Source organism: Sus scrofa, chromosome 2, assembly GCF_000003025.6.
Source record: "Sus scrofa isolate TJ Tabasco breed Duroc chromosome 2, Sscrofa11.1, whole genome shotgun sequence".
NCBI lineage: Eukaryota > Metazoa > Chordata > Mammalia > Artiodactyla > Suidae > Sus > Sus scrofa.
In genome coordinates, this window is record NC_010444.4 from 63,138,628 (window position 1) to 63,164,424 (window position 25,797).

The 25,797-nt window shown below is 38.1% G+C and overlaps 1 protein-coding gene across 1 annotated transcript in view; it reads right to left on the reverse strand.

Annotated features, from left to right (window-relative positions):
* The window catches only part of LOC110259331 (adhesion G protein-coupled receptor E2-like), a 47,988-nt gene continuing 34,647 nt past the window's right edge, over nt 12,457-25,797 (reverse strand). Inside the window, exons 17-20 of the mRNA XM_021083633.1 lie at nt 17,816-17,882; nt 17,453-17,544; nt 16,380-16,548; nt 12,457-16,293 (exon numbers count right to left, since the gene is read on the reverse strand). Of these exons, the coding sequence (XP_020939292.1) occupies nt 16,147-16,293; nt 16,380-16,548; nt 17,453-17,544; nt 17,816-17,882 (475 nt within the window). The 3' untranslated portion in view covers nt 12,457-16,146. The remainder of the gene's footprint in view (nt 16,294-16,379; nt 16,549-17,452; nt 17,545-17,815; nt 17,883-25,797) is intronic.

The window sequence follows — 25,797 nt, forward strand, 5'->3', positions numbered from 1 at the left end:
AGCAACACAGTATCTGAGCCACTTCTGTGACTTACACCATGGCTCACAGCAATGCCAGATCCTTAAAACACTGAGCCAGGTCAGGTATCGAAACAACATCCTTAAGGATCCTAGTTGAGTTCGTTACTGATGAGCCACAATGGGAACTCTGAAATGGGGAAAATTATAAGTGGACAGATACGTACACAAATACTGAAATTACTTTCTTGACAGCAAAGTTTTTAAAATGTAGCATTTTAATTATGTGAGTAATGACATTTGTGTGAAATTTATTGATATCTATTTCCTCTTTCCTGATTTCGGGATTTATTCTTCTGGGACTTTCAGAGGAATCAGAACTGCAGTCTCTCATTTTGGGGCTTCTCTTCTCCAATTAGCTATCACTATGTTTGGATACCTGCCCATCATCCTGGCTGTCAGCTCAGAATCCCACCTCCACACACCCATGTACATCTTTCTTTCTAACCTGTCCTCTTTGTAGATGTCTGTTTAACCTCCACCATCATCCCAAAGATGCTGTGGAACATCCTTACACAGAGAAAAGTAATAACCTACAAAGGATGCATCATCCAAATGTTCTTTTTCATAATCTTTTCAGGATTGGACATGTATCTACTGTCAGTGATGGCCTATGACGGGTTTGTAGCCATCTGTCACCCCCTGGACTACATGATCACCATGAAACCCAGTCTCTGTGGATTCTTGCTTAAGTGTCCTGGCTCACTAGTATCTTGCATTCGTTGGGATCTTTTTATTTTTTAAGATTTTATTTTTTCTATTAGAGTTGATTTTCAATGTTCTGTCAATTTCTGCTCTAGAGAAATTTTAGCAATTTATATATATATATATATATACACACAAATAATATATGTGTGTGTATATATATATATATACACAAATAATATATGTGTGTGTGTATATATATATATATATATATATATATATATATATATATTCTTTTTCTCACATTATCCTCCATCATGTTCCAACACAAATGAATAGATAAAATTCCCTGTGCTGTACAGCAGGATCTCATTGCTTATCCACTCTAAATGCAATAAATGCAATACTTTGCATCTACTAACCCCTATCTCCAGGTCCATCTCACTCCCTCCCCCTTCCCCTTGGCAACCACAAGTTTGTTCTCCAAGGCAATGAGGTATTTCCTTTACTGTAGATAGGTTTATTTGTGCCATATATTAGATTCCAGGTATAAGTGATATCGTATGGTATTTGTCTTTCTCTTTCTGGTTTACTTACTATAAGAGTCTCTATTTCCATTGATGTTGCTGCAAATGGCATTATTTCTTTCTTTTTTTGTGGCTAAGTGGCATTCCACTGTGTATACACACAACATCTTCCTAATCCAATCATCTGTCAATGGATATTTGGGTTGTTTCCATGTCTTGGTTATTGTGAATACTGCTGCAAAGAACACGAGGGTGCATGCGTCTTTTTTAAAAAAAGTCTTGTCCAGATATATGCCCAAGAGTGAGATCTCTGAATCATAAGGTAGTTCTATATATAGTTTTCTAAGGTACCTCCATACTGTTCTCCATAGTGGTTGTACCATCTTACATTACCACCAACAGTGCAGGAGGGTTTCCTTTTCTTCACACCCCCTCCAGCATTTGTTATTTGTGGACTTATTAATGATGGCCATTCTGACTGCTGTGAGGTGGTATCTAATGGTACTTTTGATTTTCATTTCTCTAATCATCAGGGATGTTGAGCATTGTTTCAAGTACTTGTTGGCCATCTGTATATCTTCCTTGGAAAATAGTCTATTCAGGTCTTTTGCCCATTTTTCCACTGGGTTGTTGGCTTTTTTGCTGTTGAGTTGTATAGGTTGCTTGTATATTTTAGAGAGTAAGCCCTCGTCAGTTGCATCATTTGAAACTATTTTCTCTCATTCTGTAAGTTGTCTTGTTGTTTTATTTTTGGTTTCCTTTGCTGTGCAAAATTTTGTCAGTTTGATTAGGTCCCATTGGTTTATTTCTGCTTTTATTTCTGTTGCTTTGGGAGACTGACACTGAGAAAACTTTTGTAATGTTGATGTCAGAGAATGTTTTGCCTATGTTCTCTTCCAGGAGTTTGATGCTGTCTTGTCTTATATTAAGTCTTTCAGCCATTTTGAGTTTATTTTCATGCATGGCATGAGGATGTGTTCTAGTTTCATTGATTTGCATGCAGCTGTCCAGGTTTCACAGAAATACTTGCTGAAAAGTCTGTCTTTTTCCCATTTGGTGTTCTGGCCTCTTTTGTCAAATATTAATTGACCATAGGTGTCTGGGTTTATTTATGGGTTCTCTATTCTGTTCCATGGGTCTGTATGGCTGTTTTGTTACCATTACCATACTGTCTTGATGACTGTGGCTTTGTAATATTGCCTGAAGTCTGAGAGAGTTATGTCTCCTGCTTGGTTTTTGTTCCTCAGGATTGCTTTGGCAATTCTGGGTCTTTTGTGGTTCCATATAAATGTTTGGATTGTTTGTTATAATTCTGTGAAAAATGTTCTGGGTAATTTGATAGGGATTGCACTGAATCTGTAGATTGCTTTGGGTAGAATGGCCATTTTTACAATATTAATTTTTCTGACCCAGGAGCATGGAATATCTTTCCATTTCATTACATCTCCTTTAATTTCTGTGATTAACTTTTTGTAGTTCCCAACATATAAGTCTTTGCCCTCTTTGGTCAGGTGTATACCCAGGTATTTGATTTTGCAGGGTGCAATTTTAAAGGGTATTGTGTTTTTGTATTCCTTTTCTAAAGTTTCATTATTAGTATACAGAAATATAACTAACTTCTGAATGTTATTCTTCTATCCTGCTACTTTGCTGAATTTGTTGATCAGTTCAAGGAATTTTTGGGTCAAGTCCTTAGGATTTTCTATATATAGTATCATGTCATCTGAATACAGTGACAGTTTTACCTCTTCTCTTCCAATTTGGATAGCTTTGATTTCTTTGTCTGATTGCTGTGGCTAGGGCTTCCAATACTATTTTGAATAACAGTGGTGAGAATGGGCATCCCTATTTTGTTTCAGATTTTAATGGGACGGCCTTTAGCTTTTCTCCATTGAGGTTTATGTTTGCTGTGTATTTGTCATAGATGACTTTGATTATGTTAAGGAATGTTCCCTCTATGCACATTTTGGTGAGATTTTTATCATTAATAGATGTTGTACTTTGTCAAATTCTTTCTCTGCATCTATAGAGATGACCATATGATTTTTGACTGTTCTTTTGTTAATGTGGTGTATGGTGTAGATTGATTTGCATATGTTGAACCATCCCTGTGAACCTGGGATGAATGCCTCCTGTTCATGGTATACTATCTTTTTGATATTTTGTTGGATTCGGTTGGCTAAAATTTTGTTGAGAATTTTTGCATCTATATTCATCAATGATATTGGCAAACTTTTTTTTGGTGGTATCTTTGTCTGGTTTTTGGAATTAGGGTGATGGTGGCATCATAGAATGTCTTTGGGAGTGTTCCTTCTTCAACATTTTGAAAAAGTTTAAGGAGGATGGGTATAAGTTCCTCTCTGTATGTTTGGTAGAATTCGCCTGTGAAGCATCTGGTCCCGATTTTTATTTGTAGGGAGTGTTTTTATGACATATTCAATTTCATTTCTACTTATCAGTCGGTTCAGTTGATCTATTTCTTCTTGATTCTGTTTTGGCAGGCTGTAAGTCTCTAGAAAGTTGTCCATTTCTTCTAAGTTGTCAAATTTGTTAGCATATAATTGTTGATAGTATTCTCTCATGGTTTTGCATTTCTGTAGTATCTGTTGTGATTTCTCCTTTTTCATTTTTTATTTTGTTTATTTGGGCTTTTTCTCTCCTTTTCTTGGTGAGTCTAGCCAGAGGTCTGTCAATTTTGTTTACCTTTTCAAAGAACCAGCTCTTGGTTTGATTTATTTTGTCTATTGTTTTTTGAATCTCTATTTTATTGATTTCCTCTTTGGTCTTTATGATTTCCTTCCTTCTGCTGACGTTAGGTTTTGTTTGTTCCTCTTTTTCTAATTCATGTAAGTGGTGGGTTAAGTTGTCAATTTGAGACTTTTCTTCTTTTTTGAGGAAGGTCTGTATTGCTGTGAACTTCCCTCTGAGCACGGCTTTTGTGGTGTCCCATAGATTTTGACTTGTGTCATTATCATTTGTCTCGAGGTATTTTTTAATTTCCTTCTTGATTTCCTCATTGACCCACTGGTTTTTAGTAGCATGTTGTTTAGTCTCCATGTAGTAGGTCTTTTCTTATTTCTTTTCCTGTGGTTGATTTCTAGTTTCATGCCATTGTGGTCAGAGAAGACACTTGAAATAATTTCTATACTCTTTGATTTGTTGAGGTTAGCTTTGTGCCCCAATATGTGGTCAATTCTTGTGAATGTTCCATGTGCACTTGAGAAGAGTGTGTATTCTGATTATTTTGGATGTAATGTCTTGAAAATGTCAATTAAGTATAACTTTTCTATCGTTTCCTTTAGGATCACTGTGGCTGTATTTATTTTCTGTCTAGAGGAAATGTCCACTGTTGTGAGTGGGGTGTTAAAGTCTCCTACTATGATTATATTCCCATCAATTTCTCCCTTTATGTCTGTTAGTATTTGTTGTAGGTATCTGGCTGCTCCTATGTTTGGGGCATATATGTTGATGATTGTATATCCTCTTCTCGAATGGATCCTTTAACCATTAAAGAGTGTCCTTCATTGTCTTTCTTTATGGCCTTCATTTTAAAGTCTATTTTGTCTGATATAAGTATTGCTACTCCTGCTTTCCTGTCTTGCCCATTGACATAAAATATCTTTTCCCATCCCCTCTCTTTCAATCTATATGTGTCCTTTGTCCTAAGGTGAGTTTCTTTTATACAGCACATTGAAGGTTTTTGACTTTTAATCCAATTTGTCACTCTATGTCTTTTGATTGGAGCATTCAATCCAAATGTACTGAAAGATGTTTGGATTAGGAAGACGTGGTATATAATGCACAATGGAGTACTACTCAGCCATAATAAAGAATGAAATAATGCCATTTGCAACAACATGGATGGAATTAGAGAATCTCATCCTGAATGAAGTAAGTCATAAATAGAACAAAATACCATATGATATCATATATCTGGTATCTAATATATGGCACAAATGAAGCTTTCCACAGAAAAGAAAATCATGGACTTGGAGAACAGTGGAGAATCATGGACTTGGAGAACTTGTGGTTTGCAAAGGGGAGGGGAAGGGAGTGGAGAGGATGGGGACCTTGGGGCTAATAGTTGCAAACTATTGCCTTTGGAATGGATAAGCAATGAGATCCTGCTGTGTTGCGCTGGGAACCGTGTCTAGGCACTTATGATGGATCATGATAATGTGCAAAAATAGAATGTAGGCATGTATGTGTAACTGGGTCACCATGCTGTACAGTAGAAAAAAAAATTGTATTGGAGGAATAAGAATTTTTAAAAAGTAAAGAAAAATAAAAATAAATTAAAAAATTGTACAACATTGTAAATCAACTATACTTTTTAAAGCATCAAAAATCATGATGCTGTCAGAGGAGTGCCTGAGGTTGGTGAACACTGACTGAATTCCAAGGGTTTTGCATGCCCAGTAGTTAGTTCTCAGTGTGCATAGTTGTCATCAGTGGAAGCCACCTATGCCAGAACCAAGCCATGGTCTTTGACTTCATAACAACATGGTGGGGGTGAGAATCAAGTGTGGCCAATGGGGACACATGGTAATACCACGGGGTATCACCTACGTAAGTGTGGATGGATGACAAGAAAGTCAAAGAACAGGAGACAGTAACAGAGAGAAGAATGCACATCAAGTCAACCATGATTTTTTTTTTTTTCCGTGTGGGACTGCTGATATTTTTGTTTTCCTTTGTGCTTTTTAGGTATTTCCAAATGTTCTGCATTTTTCCTGTATTTCTTTTGAAATCATAAACACATCCTATGTTCTCTTTGGAATACAGAGTCAATTCTGTATTTATACTCCAAAGAATAGTAGCTCAAAGGCATTTAAGACTCAGCAGCCCATGAGTGAGGGAACAGAGAAGATATCTATGGGCACTGCTGATCTTTTTCCTTCTCATTTCTTGGAAGAGCTTCTGAGGATGGTCTCTTCACCTGGATTCTTCAGGTTTTCCCCTTTTCTCACTACTTAGTCCTTTTCACACCCTCCCAACTCTGTCCTGAAGCCATCACTGTAATCTTCAAATTTTATCTTCCTATCCCTCCCTAAATCTGAAGCTCCCCTAGCCAGATAGACCCCTTGCCCATGCACTCATTGGCCATTTTATCTCCTATCCCAATATCCCTTGTTCACTCATTTCCACCAATCCCAGAATCTCGCTGCCCTCAGTTTCCAAAGAACATTGAGAACACTCTAACTCCATCCAAATGCCCATCTCCTATTTCCCTCCCAGGTTTCTTATCTGCCCATCCCTGCCCTTTCTCTCCAGGATCTCCCATATCCCTCTTCCAGCAGCAGCCTCCCAGCCCCTCACTTGCTCCCCTGAGTCCTACCTGTTAACCAGCACCCACAAGCCTCCCTCAAACACTCCACACCATATCAAAGTTACTGTAATTTCCTCCCCAAATCCCCACCCACTTCCATTCTTCCAGGACCCTCATACTCATTGCCTTCTTTTACAACACATTCCTGATACTCATATTTCATCCTTTCACCTACCCTATGTGTGCTCAGTGGTTTCAGTCACCTGAGAACCATAGGACTTCTGTCCATCCCAGAGTGCTGAGTCAATAATCCTCAGAGGGTCCCCATGTTCCCCCAGTCCAGCTAGCTCTCCTCATTCTGCCAAGATCTCCCTCATTTAACACTCTCTCCCCTTCTGTTCCCCCAATTGCTATACCAACTCAGATCTACTCATCCCACACTCATGAATCCTCACAAGCCTTCTGATTTCACCCTCCACCCCTCATATCTCCCTGTATCCACTGTCCTCCTAGTTTCTGTCATCCATCCTTTTTCCCTCTCTGAAACTGAGGTTACCCCAATACAGACACTCTCCAATTCCATGGTGCTCCCAACTTCCCCCCATATCCTCCACAGAACTGAATGCCTCTGCAGACCCCCTGCCCAGTGCCAATCTCTTCAAATACAATTCTGATCTAGCCCCCTCATAACTCCCCCAGTCTTCCCTTCTTCATTTACAAAATTTCCCACCTGATTCTTTCCAGGTCCCTGGCCCCTACTCACTATGTCATTTGATCTCCCACCCCAGAACACCCCAAAGGAAGACTGACCATCTAGCTCAGTCTCACAGGCTCCCGCAGTCCCCAGCATCCCCCAATGTTCCCCTCCATATACTTTATTTCTATACACCTTCCCCAATGCCTCTCTTTCCATGCTACCCTCTAATCCTAATGAATTCCCATAATCCTGACTCTCACTGTTGCAGCCTCCAGTCACTAAACCCAAATGCCCAACCTCTGAATATTAAAGTATTCCCAGGATTCAAGGACTGCATATATGCAGATTCTGTTGTCTGTAGTTTTGCAGTGAATGACTTTTATTTTTTTAATTTTTATTATACTTGATTTACAATGTTCTGTCAATTTCTGCTGTACAGCAAGTGTGTACACACACACACACACACACATATATATATTCTTTTTCTCACATTATCCTCCACCATGTTCAATCACAAGCGATTAGATATAGTTACCTGGGCTATACATAGCAGGATCTCATTGCTTATCCACTACAAATGCTATAGTTTTCATCTACTAACTCCAAACTCCCAGCGCATCCCACTCTCTCCCCCTTGGCAACCACAAGTCTCTTCTCCATGTCCATGAGCTTGTTTCTTTTCTGTAGATAATTTCGCTTGTGACATATATTAGATTCCAGATATAAGTGATATCATATGGTATTCATCTTTCTCTTTCTGACTTAATTCACTTAGTATGAGAGTCACTAGTTCATCCATATTATAGAAAATGAAATTATTTTGTCATTTTTATGGCTGTCATCCCGGGACTCCAGGACTGCATAGATGCAGAGTCTGTTGTCTGAAGTTTTGCAGGAACTGACTTGTAAACTTCCAGTTCCATGACACATGGGCTCCTTAACATCCAACTTTGAGAGCTTCTTCTTACATATTTCAAGTGTCCAGATTCTATGTTCTCCATCAGGGGGCTAAATGAGTCCCTGTTTCCTAATTCATACAATGACCATTATATCTACAAAGAGGGAGGCCAGTTAGGGGAGGTGCTCATAGCCAATCCCCTAAATGGAGAGCTGAAGGGAGAAACCTCTTCAACCTTGTATCATAGCCCTCCCATCCCCTCCCCACCCATTCTTCTTTTTTATTATACTTGATTTACATTGCTGTGTCAATTTCTGCTGTACACAAATATATATATATATATATATATATATGCAAATTGTGTGTACATACACACACAAATTCTTTTTCTCATACTATCTTCCATCATGTTCTACCCACTTTTCTTGATGGTATGGGCTTGTACTGTAACTCTAGAATGAGAAGTGTAACCCCACTTCAGAGCCTTGTCTCACAGACATTTCCAACTCTGTGATATAGCTCTGGAGAAATGATCTGGAGGACCCTGCATGCTTACTTTCCCTGGTTAACTCTTTTATGGACACAGTCATGGCATTTGGAAGTTCCCCAGGCCAAGGATTGAATATGAGCTGCAGCTATGACCTATGCACAACCTATTGCAGCTGTGGTAACATAGGATCCTTTAACCTACTGCACCAGGCTGGATATCAAACCTGCACCTCTCAGTGACCCAAGCCCCTGCAGTCAATTTCTTCACCCACTGTGCCATAGTGGGAATTCATCCCTGGTTAACTCTTGTTCATCTGTGGGTTTCATACCAGAATTTAATCTGTATTTTCTCATTTAACATTCAAAAAAAACCCATAAGATATGAGGGAAAATGCTGAAATCTGCCTTCCAAACCCTAATCATTTTGGGATGCTGCCATCAGCAGACTCAGAGCTCTCTCCCAACTATTCTCCAAGCCAGGGCTGTTCCACTCCTGCCATGTCCCTGCAGGGGCTCTGTGTCCCCTAGACCACATTATATTCTTTACTCTATATTCCCTTTCTCTTTACATATTATCATGGACTAAACATTTGTGCCCCTACTAAACTCATATGTTGAAGGCCTAACCCACAATGTGATGGTGTTTAGTGATGGGGTCTTTAGGAGATAGTTAGAGTTAAATACACATGGGGCTTTCATGGTTGGATTAGTACCCTTGTAAGAAGAGTTGCAAGAAATCTTGCATTTTTCTCTCTTTATACACTTAAACATGGAGAAAAGGCCATGTAAGCACAAAGTGAGAAGTCAGCCATTTACAAGCCAGGAAGAGAGCTCTTACTAGAAACAGAACCCTGTCAAACCTTGATCTTAGACTTGATTAAGATCAAACCTGATCTCTAGAATTATGAGAAAATAAATTTCTGTTGTTCAAGCTACATAATCTATGGTATTTTGTTATAACATCCTGAGCTAATACACAGGTCTTCAACAATCCTGGACATGGGGATCATGTATGCCTTGTTCACTTTAGTTTCCTTCTGTTTGACATCATGCCTTTCAAAAGACTAAATGTTCATCAAACATTTGAAGAGCTAATGGACACATTTCCAATAGGATGAATAGCCTTCCTCAATATCCTAGGACAGGGGGTGGCAAACTATGGCCCTTGGGCCAAATTTGACTTATGTATAACCTGTTTATGTACAGCTCACAAGCCAGGAATATTTTTTACATTTTTGATTGAGGTATGATTGACATGTAGCATTGTATTAGTTTCAGATATACAACAGAATTCAACATTTGTGTGTTGCAAAATTACAACACAGTAAGTCTCATTAATATCTGTCCCCACACATATTCACAATGTTTTTATTTTATGATGAGGACTTTTAAGATTTATTCTCTTTGCAACTTCCAAGTAGGGCAATACTGTACTATTATTAACTATAGTCACCATACTGTACATTACATTCCCAGGATTTCTTCATTTCGTAACTGGAAGTTTGCACCTTTGACCTCCATAATCCTTTTTACTTACACCCATTGCCTGCCTCTGGTAACCACTGACGTGTTTTCTGTATCTATGAGCTTGAATTTTTATTTGTTTGTTTTTAGATTCCACATATAAGTGAGATAATACAGTATTTTTATTTCTTCAACTTATTTCAGTTAACATAATGACCTCGAGGTCCATTCATGATATCAAAAATGACAGGATTTCATTTTTTCTTATGGAAAACAGTATTCCTGTGTTTGTGTTGTGTGTGTCTGTATGTGTATGTGTCTTTTTTTGTATCTTACATTTTCTTTATCCATTCATCCATCAATAGATACTTTACATTTTTTATGGCCACACCCCATGGCATATGGAAGTTCCTGGGCCAAGGACTGAATCCAAGACACAGTGGCAGCAATGCTGGATCCATTAACACACTGCACCAGGACAGTGATCAAAATTGCACCTCTACAGTAACCCAAGCCACTGCAGTCAGTTTCTTAACCCACTGCACCCCAGTTAGGGTTAGGGTTAGGGTTAGGGTTAGGGTTAGGGTTAGGGTTAGGGTTAGGGTTAGGAGCTCTCTACTTTTACATTTTTTAATGGGTGAAAAAAAATCAAAATAACATTTTGTGTCATGTGAACATTACATGAAATTCACATCCAGTATTGATAAATAAAGCTTTATTATAACACAGCCATGATCAGGAGTTCCTGTAGTGGCTCAGCAGAAACAAATCTGACCAGTATCTATGAGGACACAAATTTGATCCCTGACCTTGCTAGTGGGTTAAGGATCTGGTGTTTCCATGAGCTGTGGCAAAGGTCACAGATGTGACTCAGATTCCCACATGGCTGTGGTGTAGGCCAGTGGCTACAATTCCAACTCCACCCCTAGCCTGGGAATCTCATATGCCATGGGTGCAGCCCTAAAAGAAAGGGAAAAAAAGCCGTGATCATTCACTTATGAGTGTCCTTAGCAGTTTCCATGCTACAATTTCAGAATTGAGTTGTTACTATGGTAAATTTTGTATGTTAAATTGACTGGGCCGTGGGATGTCTAGCCAACTAGTCAAACATGATTTCTGAGTGTATGGGTGAGGCTGTCTCCAGAAGTGATTAGCATTTGAATTGGTGGATCCAGTAGAGCTAATGGCCCTCTCCAGTGTGGATGAGCATCCCCAATCCATTGAGAGACTGAATAGAATAAAAATGTGGAAGCTGGTTAAATTAATTCAGCCTGACTATTTGAGCAGGGATATCAATCTTCTGCTCTCCACACTCATGGTTCTCAAGTCTTCAGACCCAAACTGGAACCACATCATCAGCTGTCTGGCTCTCAGGCCTTCCAACTGTATTACTGGCTTTCCTGGGTCTCCAGCTTGGAAATGACAGATTGTAGGACTTCTCAGCCTCCATTATCATGTTAGTCAATACCTCATAATAAACATTTATACGCACGCGCGCGCGCATGCGTGTGTGTGTGTGTGTGTGTGTGTGTGTGTGTGTGTGTGTCCTATTGGTTCTATTTCTCTGGAGAATCCAGACTGATACACTGGCCCACAAAGTCCAAAATATACCTGTCGTGATCTGAGCTTTCAAATTATGTGAAAATTGGTGTGAGGATGAAAGAAGATGGTGTCTATCAAATGGTTTATACTTCAATCACCCAGTTATACAGACATGACTTAAAGGACCCTCTAGCAGCTAAACCAACTCTAGCTGCAAAAAATTTACTTATCTCCCCCTGAGAGCTCCATGAAGGCAGGACCTGTGTCTCTCTTGATCTCGCCTTGGACGCGGTGAGTAATAAATATTTTTGAATGAGTGACTAATTAAACCCATAGAAAACAGAAGCAATTAAGAAATACAGACTATGGCATGAACACTATCATTCTTTTGGATGTTGTTTGTATTAATATCTCTTGAGAATGGTTTTCCTGCTCATAGACTTTCAGCATCTGGAAGAGTCTTTGTAGGAAGGAGAGGCTTCAGAAAAGGGTTTACCCAACATGCCTGAGGCGTTGAGCCTCAGCTAGCCCTTGATCTGTTGACAGTTTTCTGAATGCACTGTTGGGCACAAAAAAATTCCAGATTTTGTAAAAATTGAGAATCGAACATGTCCACCACGACTTCTTTCACATTGCTGACACAATAGATTTCTTGAAACACACATAACAAAGTCTTTTTTATACTCTCTTCATGACTCAAAGAATAATACTTCAGATTTTTCCATGGAATTAGAGGATACAGTTCAAAAGATTTTCAGAATATGTTTTTTTTTTTCTTTTAAATGGTTTTTATTTTTTCCATCGTATCTGGTTTACAGTTTTCTGTCAATCTGTCAATTTTCTACCGTACAGCAAGGTGACCAGTCACACAAACTTATATACATTCTTTTTCTCACATTATCCTCCATCATGCTCCATCATAAGTGACTAAATATAGTTCCTAGTGCTATACAGCAGGATATCATTGCTTATAAATTTTAGAAATAATATATGGCTATAGAAAGATAACCTAAAAAGGTTCCTTTGAAAAAAAGAAATAAGAAATTTAAGAAGTCTTTAAGCACTAAGTTTCTTTGCCAGTTGGGTTTGTCAGGGTAAGATCAAAAGTCCTACCATATTGCATTTTGGTAGAACTTGGTCTTTCTCAGGAGTCTCATCTCCCTACATTTCCTACCCTCAAGTTATAGAATATGAGAGTAGTTAAATATACTACCAAAAAATACCTGTCTTTTCAAAATGTATGTCCTGATCCCTCTGCTTCAAGATTTTGAAATATTATTTCCTGCAGAAAGTCATAAAAAGGGGAAAGTGGAAGATTAATGAAAGGTTGGAAATGTTATCTCTTGTAAATCACCTGAGATGTAAAGGAAGAAGCATTCAATTCTTCTTTTACCTATCCTTACCATCCTAAATATGAGTTATTTATTTCTAGGTCTATAGGAAGCTCAGGGTAATTTCAGATGCTTGAGATGGGCAACTTCACATCTTTATCTCTACTCAAGAAGTTTATGAATATTGCACTTTGGGAAATTAGACAGAAATAGACACAAGGGAAAATATTTTGTTTTTCTTGAACAAGACTACAGGAAGCCACAGAGAGATGCCATAATGAGAGGGACACATTTCTACATCTTTTAAACACAGAGACACCAAATTTTATGAGACAGTATAAGGTAAATTCAGTAGTATATTTGTTTTGTCCTTTGATAGTGGAAAGAGCTGATCAAGTACCTGCATTTAAAAATCATTCATTGGCTATATGATGCCATTACTGTATTTTGCTACACAGAAAGTACATTTCCTTCCTCACTGTGTATATTATCTCTGATGGGATAGAGGATAATGGTAAATATTTATTCAAATAGCTATAATATGAGGCAGATTTTGATGGTTCTACAGTAGGTCAACCAAACCTATGTATAATAGGTGTGCTAGGCAGAAAATGGTCCCCTAAAGATATTCACATACTAATCTCTGGAACCTGTGAATTTATTGCTTTACATGGAAAGGAAATGTGTTTTGTAGTGTAATTAAGATAAGGATTTTGAGAAGGAAAATTATCCTGGATTATTAAGATGAGCCAATATAATGACCAGGGTTCTTATAAGGAAACGGGGGAAATAGAGAGTTATATACAGGAAAATAAATATAATGACATAAGCAGAGGAAACTGAGGGAGACTTGAAGATGCTAAAGGCTTTGAAAATTGAGTGAAGCATGGGGCCACTAGCCAAGGAATGCATGCAGCCTCTAAAAGCTAACAAAAGAAACAAATATTCCCCTAGAGACTCCAGAAAGAATGCAATTCTACTGAACCTTGATTTTAGTCCCATAAAACCCATTTTGGAACGACTGAGAAGCAAGAAGATCCTGGCTGGGGGGACATCAGATCTCATTGTTCTCCCAATCTTTCGACTCCCCCCCAAAGCCCCTCAATAAAATGCATTGATCTCAAAAAAAAAACAAAAAAAAACAAAAAAAAAACATTTTGGACTTTTAACTTCAAGATCTGTAAGATAAATCTGGTGTTGCTGTGGCTGTGGTGTGGCTGGCAGCTATAGCTCCCATTAAACCCCTAGCCTGGGAACTTCCATATACTGTGCGTGTAGCCTTAAAAAAGAGATTAAAAAGTGTCATGATTTTATCTACATTTTGAAAAGTTAGTTCTGATTTCTGTGTAAAAGATGCATTGGGAGGTGACAAAGGTGGAAAGAGTATTCAGGAGGATGTTGCAGTTGTTCAGGCAAATGACGATGGCAGCCTAGCTGAGGAGGAGGTGATGGAGGTTGAGCCAGATGGACAAACTGGGGACACACTGAGAAGATAAGCACAACAGGATTGAAAAATGGGTAGGTTGTGATGGGAAATAAGACAGTTGTTGGAAATAACTTTTAGGTTCCAAACTTGTGCCACAGGATTAATGTGGTACCATGTAGATAGAGAAGGACACCATGGGAAAGGATTGGACTAGGGTAAAGATTGCAACGTTTGTACTGGAAGGCTGAGATGAAGATGTCTTTTGAGATGTCAAAGATGTCAAGTACTTCTCTAGATTGCAGAGGAAATGTCAGAAGTAGAGAAAGATAGTGGGTAACACTTGCATCTAGCTGATGACTGAATCTAAGGAAGAAATATTATTGTCTAGAAGGAAAGAATTTAATGCAAATTGAAATTGTTTTGGAACCAATCCACTTGTTAGAACTATAAAGGAAACAATAGAGAAGAAAGAGAGAGAATGGAATAATGACATGGAGGGGCATGTAAGTAGAATCTAGAGGGAATAAGGAAGGAGTGTTTCATGAGAAAGGGGTGATGAATAATCAAAAGTTTCTGAAAGAACTTTTTGGGAGATGGAAATCATTGTAGATCTAAGAGATATTTGTTTCAGTGGAATGATGGAGGAAAGAAGCTATATCTTCATGGGTTGAAGGAGTGGTTTAAAGGAAAGGAAATGGAGACAAGAGTGAAAAGTCAACCCTCAGCTGGTAGCTAGAAGAGGGCCAAGTAGGACAAGTTTGTAAGATAGAAGAGGACCAAACATGTATACATGACTATGGGAAGAATACTGTTGAAAAGTTGAGGGAAGGAGGGAAGGAGGGAGGGAGGAAGAGAGAGGGAGAGAGAGAGAGAAAGGGAGGAAATATATGTGAACAATAATGTAAGGATAACTGATAAGGCATGAATGATGGGGTCCAAAGTGCAGGTGGAAGCACTGTCTTCGGAGAGAAGAAGGAAAATTGTGTCAGTATGGAGAAGGTGCATGTCACTGTCTGGTACAGTTTACGACATGGAATTCACAAAGTGTCATCAATGATGACTTTGATTTTCTCTGTGAAATAGGTGATGAAAATATTTCTTAGAAAGGGGGAGGAGATAGAAGATTCAGTGGTGGAACCAGTTCTTATGGAGGTTGGTGAACAAGATAATGAGAGAATTGCTGAAGGACTTCCAGGCATATAGTAAGCTCCTGTAAATAGGAAGTAAAACTCAAGGGATTTAACAGAAGATGGAAGAGGTGATAAAACATCAGTAAAATGTTTGTAAGTTTAAAGTAGTAATCGTTGGTTCTTAGTAGTCACTGCCATGAATTATCCCATGTCATTACTGCCTTTCCTTCTTGGTTTTCCATTGGGTAGACGGTGACAAAAATATTAGGCAGCCTTGTTAAGAAAGTCTAAAGTGCTAGATAACACACTTCTGTTTAATGCATAAATAAGTACATAATTCCAGCCCCAATTTTTGCATTTTTGTAGGGGTGCTGTTGAATGAGTGTTACATGGAAGAAGGTGTAGAGGAAAAGGATAGAATAATGTGTCTCTGTGTGGAATGTGCCTTGCCACTTCTGATCATTGATTCTTGCTTATTTAGTTAACTATTCATGGCACATAGCAGATGTTCAATAAGGGTATTTATATATGAATAAATGATAAACACAGTTCCCTAAGCAACAAGAGTGGAATATATTTTCAAACAAACTAAGACCATTTCTAATGGTTAATGGGTCAATGAGTAAAACCAAGTGTGAGCCATCCTAGGACATCAACTATTGCATACCTAGTTGTTGAGTGGTAAAGCATGTGCTGCACAAGTGGATTAGTTAGTTACACTCTGTGTCCGCAATGTGAGATCTTACAGCACTATATTTGCAAGCATCAGACTCGGTCTTGCTGGACAGTGTGTACTTCTCAGACCTGGATTTGGTTATATAGATCCCTTTGAACCATTCCCCATATTGCTTCCGGACCTGCAGAGGCAAAACCACACTCTGAGTCAACTCGCTGAAAGGAGTGAGGTTGGGAAGAGTCCTGAGTGGGAGTCAGACAGTAGTACCTGTTGGTTGAGGAGGCAATACACCAGGAAGATGAAGACACCCTGCAGGCTGTTGATGATGGTGAAGAGGTAGGCCATGACATGGGCAGCTGGTCCCACCTGCAGGATTCCCAGACACCATGTGCATCCCAAGATAAAGAGCTGAGCTGTGGCTTTAAATGTCAGCTTCCTGGATAGGAGAAGAAAGGAGGCTCATGATGCACCCTGAGCAACACAATCAAGGCCATTCTCATCTTTGACCTATGCATGCTTCTGCCTTCCCCTGTTGGTAATGAGTTTTCAGACTGAATTGCGATTAGCTTTGATATTTACTATCAATGATTCTCCACAATAGAAATGCCACTCAGGTCCAGAATGGCACTTTAATTTGGATTGAAGAGGGTAGTGACACTTCATAATGTAAGTTGAAAAATACCTTTATGATGCTCCATGGAGATCCCTAATTTCATTCAACCAATATTACATGCATTATACACTGTGCCAGGGCCTCAGAATTAAAAATAACAAAGGCAAAATTGTTACTATCATAAAGCTCACAATCTATTCAAATGACAGATATACAACCAAACAATAACATGCAAATTTTGGGAAATATTATAGAAACATGAAAGAAAGAGCATCATTTATGCCCAAGGGCTCCTGGAGCAAAGGACTACCCAAGCCTCCCAGGAGATTTGATTTTGGCTAGGAGTTTCTTTTTTCCCAGAGAGAGGAATGGAAGAAGGGTGAGAAGGAGCTTGAAATGACGGTGGAGTATGAAAGTGTGCTGAGTTGTGGGAGCAGTCACAGATTTTTCTAAGGACTTCATGGGAACATATTTGTTCTTTGCCTTTTTGTCATAGGACTGATGACAAAAGCCCAAAGATTGTTGCTGAGGGAGTCACAAGCTGGGCTTAGAGATGGACACTGTACACCACTGGATCTGAACTGGCTTCCATAGAAGGACAGCTGCATCTGTTCTATTCTGGGTTCCCGCAGAAGACTCTAAAAGGGGCACTAGGAACTTCCCAGGCACACACCTTTGCTCTTGGGACAACACTTCTGTGGGCTTGTCAGCTGCTGTTCCATCTTACCTTGTGTTCTGGAGGGTGGACACATCACTGTTGAGGGAAGAGAGTTTGCTTTTCAACATCCAGAGGGTCACCAGAAAGAAAACTAAATTGACCTTCAGAAAACCACAAAATTTTTATTGAATAAAATTTTGATCCTTTGTCTAGTCTGTCCAACCTCAATTCTGCACTTATATTCCATGTCTAGTAACAGTATTAGAGTGTGAAGTTTTTGCCATAGGAATAGTCTTAGAAAACCAAAGCAAACCCAGGACAAGTCAGGAACATTCTTGCTCCCCTCACCTCCTCACTCCCACCACATTTACAGTTATGCTCTTCTGATAGCCCTCAGCTGAGCATTAATGATGCTTTGATGTCTTCACTCACCGAGAAGATGGAACAGACTGGTCCAAGGAAACTCCATTTAAATCCCTTTTTTGAGTTGAGCCAGCAGCTAAGCAAGGGAGAGAATGAAAAACTCATTGGTCCACAGAAATCTAGAAAAATTATATAAATTCATTCATTCATCAACAAATACTGAGTGTTCTGTGTCAGGCTCCATGGCTGGCTCTGAAGATAGAGTGGTCAAGAAAATAAATATGGTCTTAAGCCATAAATCTCACATCAGTACAAGACACACAATTAGATACATGGTGATGTTAAAAGAAAACTGGGAGGTGATGATAATGTATAACTGAATATCATGCTTAGTTTGGGAACCAAAGGATTAGGATGGTTATAGAGTAGATTCTAACAATCCTAAATGAAAAAAGAAACATTTTAGCTTAGATATTAATAATGAGTGGATGTTTACTAAGGGAAATAGTGTGGAAAGAGGGAAGAAGTCTATAAATGTGTTTGTTTTTGAGAGTCCTGTGACCCTAACATGGTTTTAAGGTGACTTTCTTGCAGTATTCAGTTTAATTTTTTTTATCTGCTGCAACTCCCATCCTCTGATTTTTTTTTTCAATTATATGACTTTATTGAGATATATTTCACATACCGTGAAATTCACCCATTAAAACTGCATAGTTTAGGAGAGGAGGATCAAGATGGCAGAGGAGTAAGATGTAGTGCTCACCTTTTCCAACAAACACATCAAAAAAAAACATATCTACATTTAGAACAATTCACACAGAACATCTAATGAACACTGGCAGAAGAACTTAAACCTCCAAAAAGGGCAAGAAATCCTCCAAATAACTAGGTAGAGCAAAAGAAAAATAAGAGAGAGAGAGAAGGAATCAGGAAAGAACTATCACTTTTGAGATGGAGCTGTTAAAGAGGAAAAACTCACACCCAGGGAAGCCACCTAACTGATGGAGAAATCAGCCAAGATAGAGAGACCTTAAAATTGTTGAGAAATGGCAGAAACTGGACTGAGGAGGGCAAAGAAAAGTGAGAGTCAAACAGAACATCTGCACCACTGCCCGAGGCACCACAGCCTGAGATTCTTGGTCAGATGCTGGGCACTGAAACTCAGGCTCTGGAGGTGAGTACCAGGGAGAGGACTAGGGTTGGCTGTGTGGAGACAGCCTGAGGGGCTAGGAAGCAGTGTGCTACTGGCTTGGAGCAGAATGCCAGAGCCAAGGGAACCTGGGAGGAGTTCTGGGCCTGCAGGAAAAGCAAGGTGCCACTGTTGGGGAGGCTGAGAGGAGGAGGGGTGGACAGCCACAGGAATCTCATTCCCTGTGTATGCACAGGTCCTCAGAGTGTGAGGAGGCTCTGGTGCAGGCTACTGCTGGTGAGAGGCCACTTCCTCAGTCTATGGGAAACTGGGCACCTCTTGCATGGTCCACAGTGGCAGAGAAAAACCAGAGCAGTCATCTCAGAAACCAGATAGAGGTATGGTTCACAACCACTAAGGCTCTGTGAACAGGCTCCACCTGCAGCCCCACTCATCTCAGAGGTCAGCAAAAAAAGGGCATTGCAACTGAGCACCACCAACTGTTGCTCTCACTCCCCTAAGAACACAACCTCCCTGCTGCTGCCACTGCCAAACACTCCAGGCAGTGCCCACACATTCCTTATCACTGTCACTTCCCGGGACCCTGCAACTAGGAGAAGCCTAGCAGGATGAGGCTAAGCAGGATGAGGTGTTTCTTGCGTAGTCTACAGGTGGCAGGGACAAACCGTCACAGTTATCTCTGACTCCAACAGTGGCATGACCTGCCACCACTAGGGGTCCATGAACAGGCACCACTTGCAGCCCCAGTCAGCTCAGAGGATACCACAGAGGAGGGCATTGTGACTGAATACTACCTGTTGTTGCTCTCACTCCACTGGAAATTCACACACCCTACCACTGCCACTTCCAAATGCTCTGGACACTGTCAAAATCTGCCTGAGGCTCATTATCACTTCCCAGGGCCATGCAACTAGGAGCAGCCTGTGACACCTTCCCACAGGTCCTTGCTACTGTCAAAAGCCCAGCAACCAGGCAATGACTACTAGCCCTGCCCATTGCATCCTTCTCCCTAGAAACACACTCAGTACCCAATCAAGGGGATATTATAATAAAAATGGCAAAAGTTAAAGATAAAGAGAGGATTCTAAAGACAGCAAGAGAAAATAAAAGCATTAAGTAGAAGGGAATCCCCATAAGTCTATCAGCTGATTTCTCCACAGAAACACTACAGGCCAGAAAAGAGTGGCAAGATATATTCAGAGTTTTATAAGGGAAAAATTTGAAGCCTATAATACTCTATCTATCAATAATATCATTTAAAGTAGGAGAAATAAGAAATTTCTCCAACAAAAAAAGCTAAAGGAGTACAGAAATACTAAACCCATTCTAAAATAAAAACAGAAAGTGCTTCTCTAAATGAAAAAGAAGCAAGAAGAAATAAGATGTGGGAAATCACAATTGGAAAGCACTTATATAAGCCAATATACAGATGTAAAACGAAAAAAAATCTATTGTAAAAATAACAACAAACACAAGGCACAGCAAAAGGAAAAACTTGAAGATGTTCAAAAAAGGACTTCAAAATCATAAAATATGGGAAAAGAAAGTAAGAAATCTAGACTCTTTTTTTACAGTGTGTTAGAGCATATATGACTATCAGGCTAAAGCAAGCAGACATAGGAAGGAGTTGACATACTTGAAACATAGGGCAGCCACAAATCAAAACCAAACATTACATTCACAAAAACTAAAAGGAAAAGGACACAATAATAAAGTAAAAGTAAATCATCCAATCAAAGAAAGAAAGGAACAAAAGGAGAAACATAAAATCAACTGTAAAACAAGACTTAAAATGGCAATAAATACATATTTATCAATAATTACCTTAAATGTCAGTGACTGAATGCTCCAATCAAAATACATAGCATGGCATATTGGCTAAAAAAAGCAAGAGCCTACAATATGCTGTCTAAAAGAGATTCATATTAAGGCAAATGGAACACACAAATTGAAAGTGAGCGGTTGGAAAAAGATATTTCATGAGAATGGAAAAGACAAGATAACAGGAGTCGCAATACCCACATCAGACAAAATAGACTTTAAAATGAAGCCCATAAAGAGAGACAAAAAGGACACTATTTAATGATGAAAGTATCAATTAAAGAAGAGGATATTACAATTGCCAATATATGCTCCTGATATGGGAATAGCCAAATACATACAGCAAATACTAACAGACATAAAAGGAGAGATTGATGGGAATACAATAATAGTAGGAGACTTTAAAACCCCCTTCACAACAGAATTAAAAGCAAAATTAAACCAACTGGACCTAATCAAACTGACAAGCTTTTGAACAGCAAATGAAACCTTAAAAAAAAGACAACCTATGGAATGGAGAAAATATTTTCAAATGATGCCCCTGTCAAGGGCTCAATCTCTAAAATATACAAACAACTTATACAACTCAACAGCAAAAAAGCCAACAACCCAATTGAGAACTGGGAAAAGACCTATATAGACATTTCTCCAAAGAAGATATACAGATGGCCAACAAGTACATGAAAAAAAAAAAAGCTCAACATCACCAATTAGTAGAGAAATACAAATCAAAACTACTATGAGGTACCACCTCACACCAGTCAGAATGGCCATCATTAACAAGTCAACAAATAACAAAGGCTGGAGAGGGTGTAGAGAAAAGGGAATCCTCCTATACTGTTGGTGGGAATGTAAATTGGTACAAACACTATAGAAAACAATATAGAGGTACCTCAGAAAAACAAAATATAACACTACCATATGATCAAGCAATCCCACTCCAGGACATATACCCAGACAAAACTTTCCTTGAAAAAGATTATGCAGCTTTATTCATTGCAGCACTTCACAATAACCAAGACATGGAAACAACTTATATGTCCATTGAAAGATGAAGGGATTAAGAAGATGTGGTATGTATTCACAATGGATTACTACTCAGCTATAAAAAAGAACAAAATAATGCCATTTGCTGCAACATGTATGAAACTAGATATTCTCATACTAAGTCAAGTAAGTCAGAAAGAGTAAGACAAATAACATATTATATCACTTATACCTGGAATCTCATATGCTGCACAAAGGAATCTTTCCAGAGAAAAGAAACTCATGGACTTGGAGAACAGACTTGTGGATCCTGAGGGGGAGGGAGTGGGATGGACTAGGAGTCTGGGGTTAATACATGCAAACTATTGCATTTATAGTGGATAAGCATTGAGACCCCACTGTATAGTGCAGGGAAGTATATCTAGTCATTTGTGATGGAACATGGTAGAGGACAATGTGAGATAAAGAGTACATATGCATATATATACATATGTATATATATATATATATATATATATATGACTGGATCACTTTTCTGTACAGTAGAAATTGACAAAACATTGTAAATCAACTATAATGGAAAAAATAAAAATAATTTTAAAAACTGCACAGTTCAATGATCTTTAGAATATTCAGAGCTGTGCAACCATCACCATACTCTAACTTCAGAATATTTTCAACTCCTAAAAAAGAAACTTTATTCAAATTTGCAGTCACTCCTCACCCCCACTTTTATGCACCCCCAACCCCAACCCTAGCCCCAAGGCACCAGTAGTCTGCTTTCTTTTTTAATTTACTTTTTATTTTATAATGGAGTATAGTTGATTTACAATGTTGTCTCAGTTTCAGGTATATGTGAAAGTGATTCAGTTATACATATATCTATTTTTTTCAGATTATTATGCTATATAAGTTATTATAGAATATTGAGTAGAGTTCTCTGTGCTATACAGAATGTCTTTGTTGATTATCTGTTATGTATACAGTATTGTGTATATGTTAATCACAATCCTAATTTATGCCCCTCCAAACTTTGGTCACAATAAGTTTGTCTGCCAAGTCTGTGAGTCTGTCTATGTTTTATAAATAAGTTCATTTGTATCATTTTTTATATTCCACATATTAGTGACATCTTATGATATTTGCCTTTGACTTACTTCACTTAGTACGATAATATCTAGGTCTAACCACGTTTCTGAAAAAGACGTATTTCTTTATTTTTATGGCCAATATTCCATAATGTATATATACCACATGTTCTTCATTAACTCATCTGTCAATGGACATTTAGGTTGATTCCATGTCTTGGTTGTTGTAAATATTGTTGCAATGAACATTGGGGTGCATGTAACCTAATTTATGTCACTATGGATTTGCCTATTTTGGACATTTCACATAAATAGAATCATACAATATGTTATCTTCTATGACTGGATTCTTTCACTTAACATTATGTTTTCAAGATTAATCCACATAACCACATGTTTTTATGGCTGAAAAGTCTCTTCATTCTTTTTAATGGCTGTATAATAATCCATTGTATATTGGAATTAATTTTGTTTATTTCCAGTTTTTGGCTATTTTGAACAATGTTGCTATAGCCATTAATATACAAGTTTTTGTGTGAACATATGTTTTCATATGCTTAGAACATATACTAGGAGTGGAATTGCTGAGTCACATAGTAGCTACATATTAAACCTTCTGAGAAACTGTAAAACTGATTTTTACAAGAGGCTGAACTAGTTTTATTATGACCATCAATTTTTCCACATCCTTACAAACACTTTTTATTGTAAGTCTTTTCTCATTTTAATCACTTTATCAAATAGGTATTAAATGACATCTCATTTTGTGGTTCTTGATTTGCATTTTCCCAATTACTATTGATACTGAGCATCATGTGTTTATTGGTTATTTAAATATCTTTGGAGAAAAGTCTACTCCAATCTTTTTTTGTGGGGGTTATTTGTCCTGTTGAGTTATTTAATTATTTTTACCAACAGTGAAAAACAGAAGTTCTCTTATTGATTAACTGAAGTATAACCAAGGCCGAGACATTTTTAGTCTATTGCTCAAGGTTTATGGATAGACAGTGACAGAATTCACTCTTGTTTTAACATTAGAGTAAAATAAAGAGTAAGGAAAGACATGTCAGGACAATGAAGTACATTGAAAAATGTAAGGAAAAAAGAACAAGTGTTTAAGGACACCTGGGAGGAACACAGTTGGTGAACATAAACTTTAGCAGCATGTTGTAGTTAAGAGTATGCATCCTGGGAGGTTGACTTCCTGAAGGAAGGAGTGAGGACCTTGGCAAATTTTCTCTCCTATGAACACAACAAAAATATAAGCAAAACAACTAAAGCCAAAAATTTCAAAATTCTGGCAAACACCCAAAGCAGCAGAATAAACTAAAAATAGTCTATGAGATAGAATAGAAGCTCAATAATAACGGGGAGGAAGGAGTCTTTGATGTTTTAACTCAGTTCCATTCCCATTTCTTCTCTCTCCAGCTTACTGGTGAAACAGCCAAAATCTGATGGCACTGCAGACAGCAGAGATGTATATTTTTGAATCTGCATTAAAAGCACCATCATTGTCATCCCCAGAGCACAGTTAATATTTTTTTCTAATCCTTTAGCTCTCTGGGAGATCTTTATTCTTCTAATTTGGTGGCTATTTGATTTGACTGAGAGCTGATCTCAGTGGGGGCCAAAATACTTACACCTAGGGCATTATCAAAACTAAAGCAAACTCTCATATCACCAGCTGCCCAAAGCTGTGATTTCAGGTGAGGTCAATAAGAACTTGGGAATTTAGAAGGAAAGAGTGGATACTAAAGAACAATAGGGAATTTTGAAAAAAATCTCAAATCTCTCTGGGAATCTAAGGAAGCACAATAATGTGCCCATGCTCAAGAAATATCTGGGGGTAAAAAAACACATCAGTCTTTTATCTCTGGCTGGCTTTATAGCTTTTTGCAATCAGGAACTGAAGGCCCAACTGCTATATAAACTTCCTGAAGTTTGAAGGTGTGCCTTATCACACAAGTACCTTTGCAAAAGAGTGTAAAGTATATAGGCAAGGAACTTAATAAATCTTATGACCAAACATTGGGTGGATACCAAATTATACTAAAACAAGTATAACCCCCCTAGGGGCCCAGAATTAAAAATAAAAGCAACTAAAGCTAGAAGAGATATCAAAGGCCACACACTGAAGGGAATTATTAATATACATAGTCCAGAAATGTCACAAACAAAAAACATGTAGAAACAACAAACCTGGGAGAGTGGAGGAATCTGATAAAAAGTGTTGTGATATATATAAAACACCTAGTTTTAAACAAAAAATTATGATATGTGTAAAGCAACAGGAAAGTACACAAGATACACAAGAAAAATATCAGGCAAAAGAAAGTGAGCCTAAGTACAAATTTTGTACTTAAACAAAGTTTTTAAATCATTAATTATAAAAACATTAATGTAACTAAAATATACCATGTCTAAAAAATTAGTGGCAAGTATGACAACAATGTCTCACCAAATAATATTTATACAGGGGTAGAAATTGTGAATGGAATCAAATAGAAATTCTGAAGTTGAAAAGTACAATAATTGAAAAGAAAATTTCACCAGAGCGACTCAAGAACAGATCTGAGCCAGCTAAAGAAAGCACTAATAAATTTGAATATAGGACAACAGAGATTATACATTTCAAGAATACAAAGAAAAAAATGAAGTGAACAGAACTTCCAAGATCTGTGGCACAGGACCAAGTGTACCAACATATACAAAATTGGAGTCTTAGAAAAAGACAAAAAACGGAGGGGTGGAAAATACTTAAAGAAATTAATAGCTCAAAACTTCCTAAATTTGAAGAAAAATATTAATCTACACATCAAAGAAGTTCAATGAACTACCAATGGAATAAGCTCAAAGAGAGTCACACCTAAGCACATCATAGACCTGCTGACAAAAGTCAATCTTGAGAGTGATGAGATAAAACTCATTTTTCATGAATAAGAGCTCCTCAATAAGATTAACAAATGACTTATTGCATGAAATCAAAGATCAGAAGGCAGTGAAAT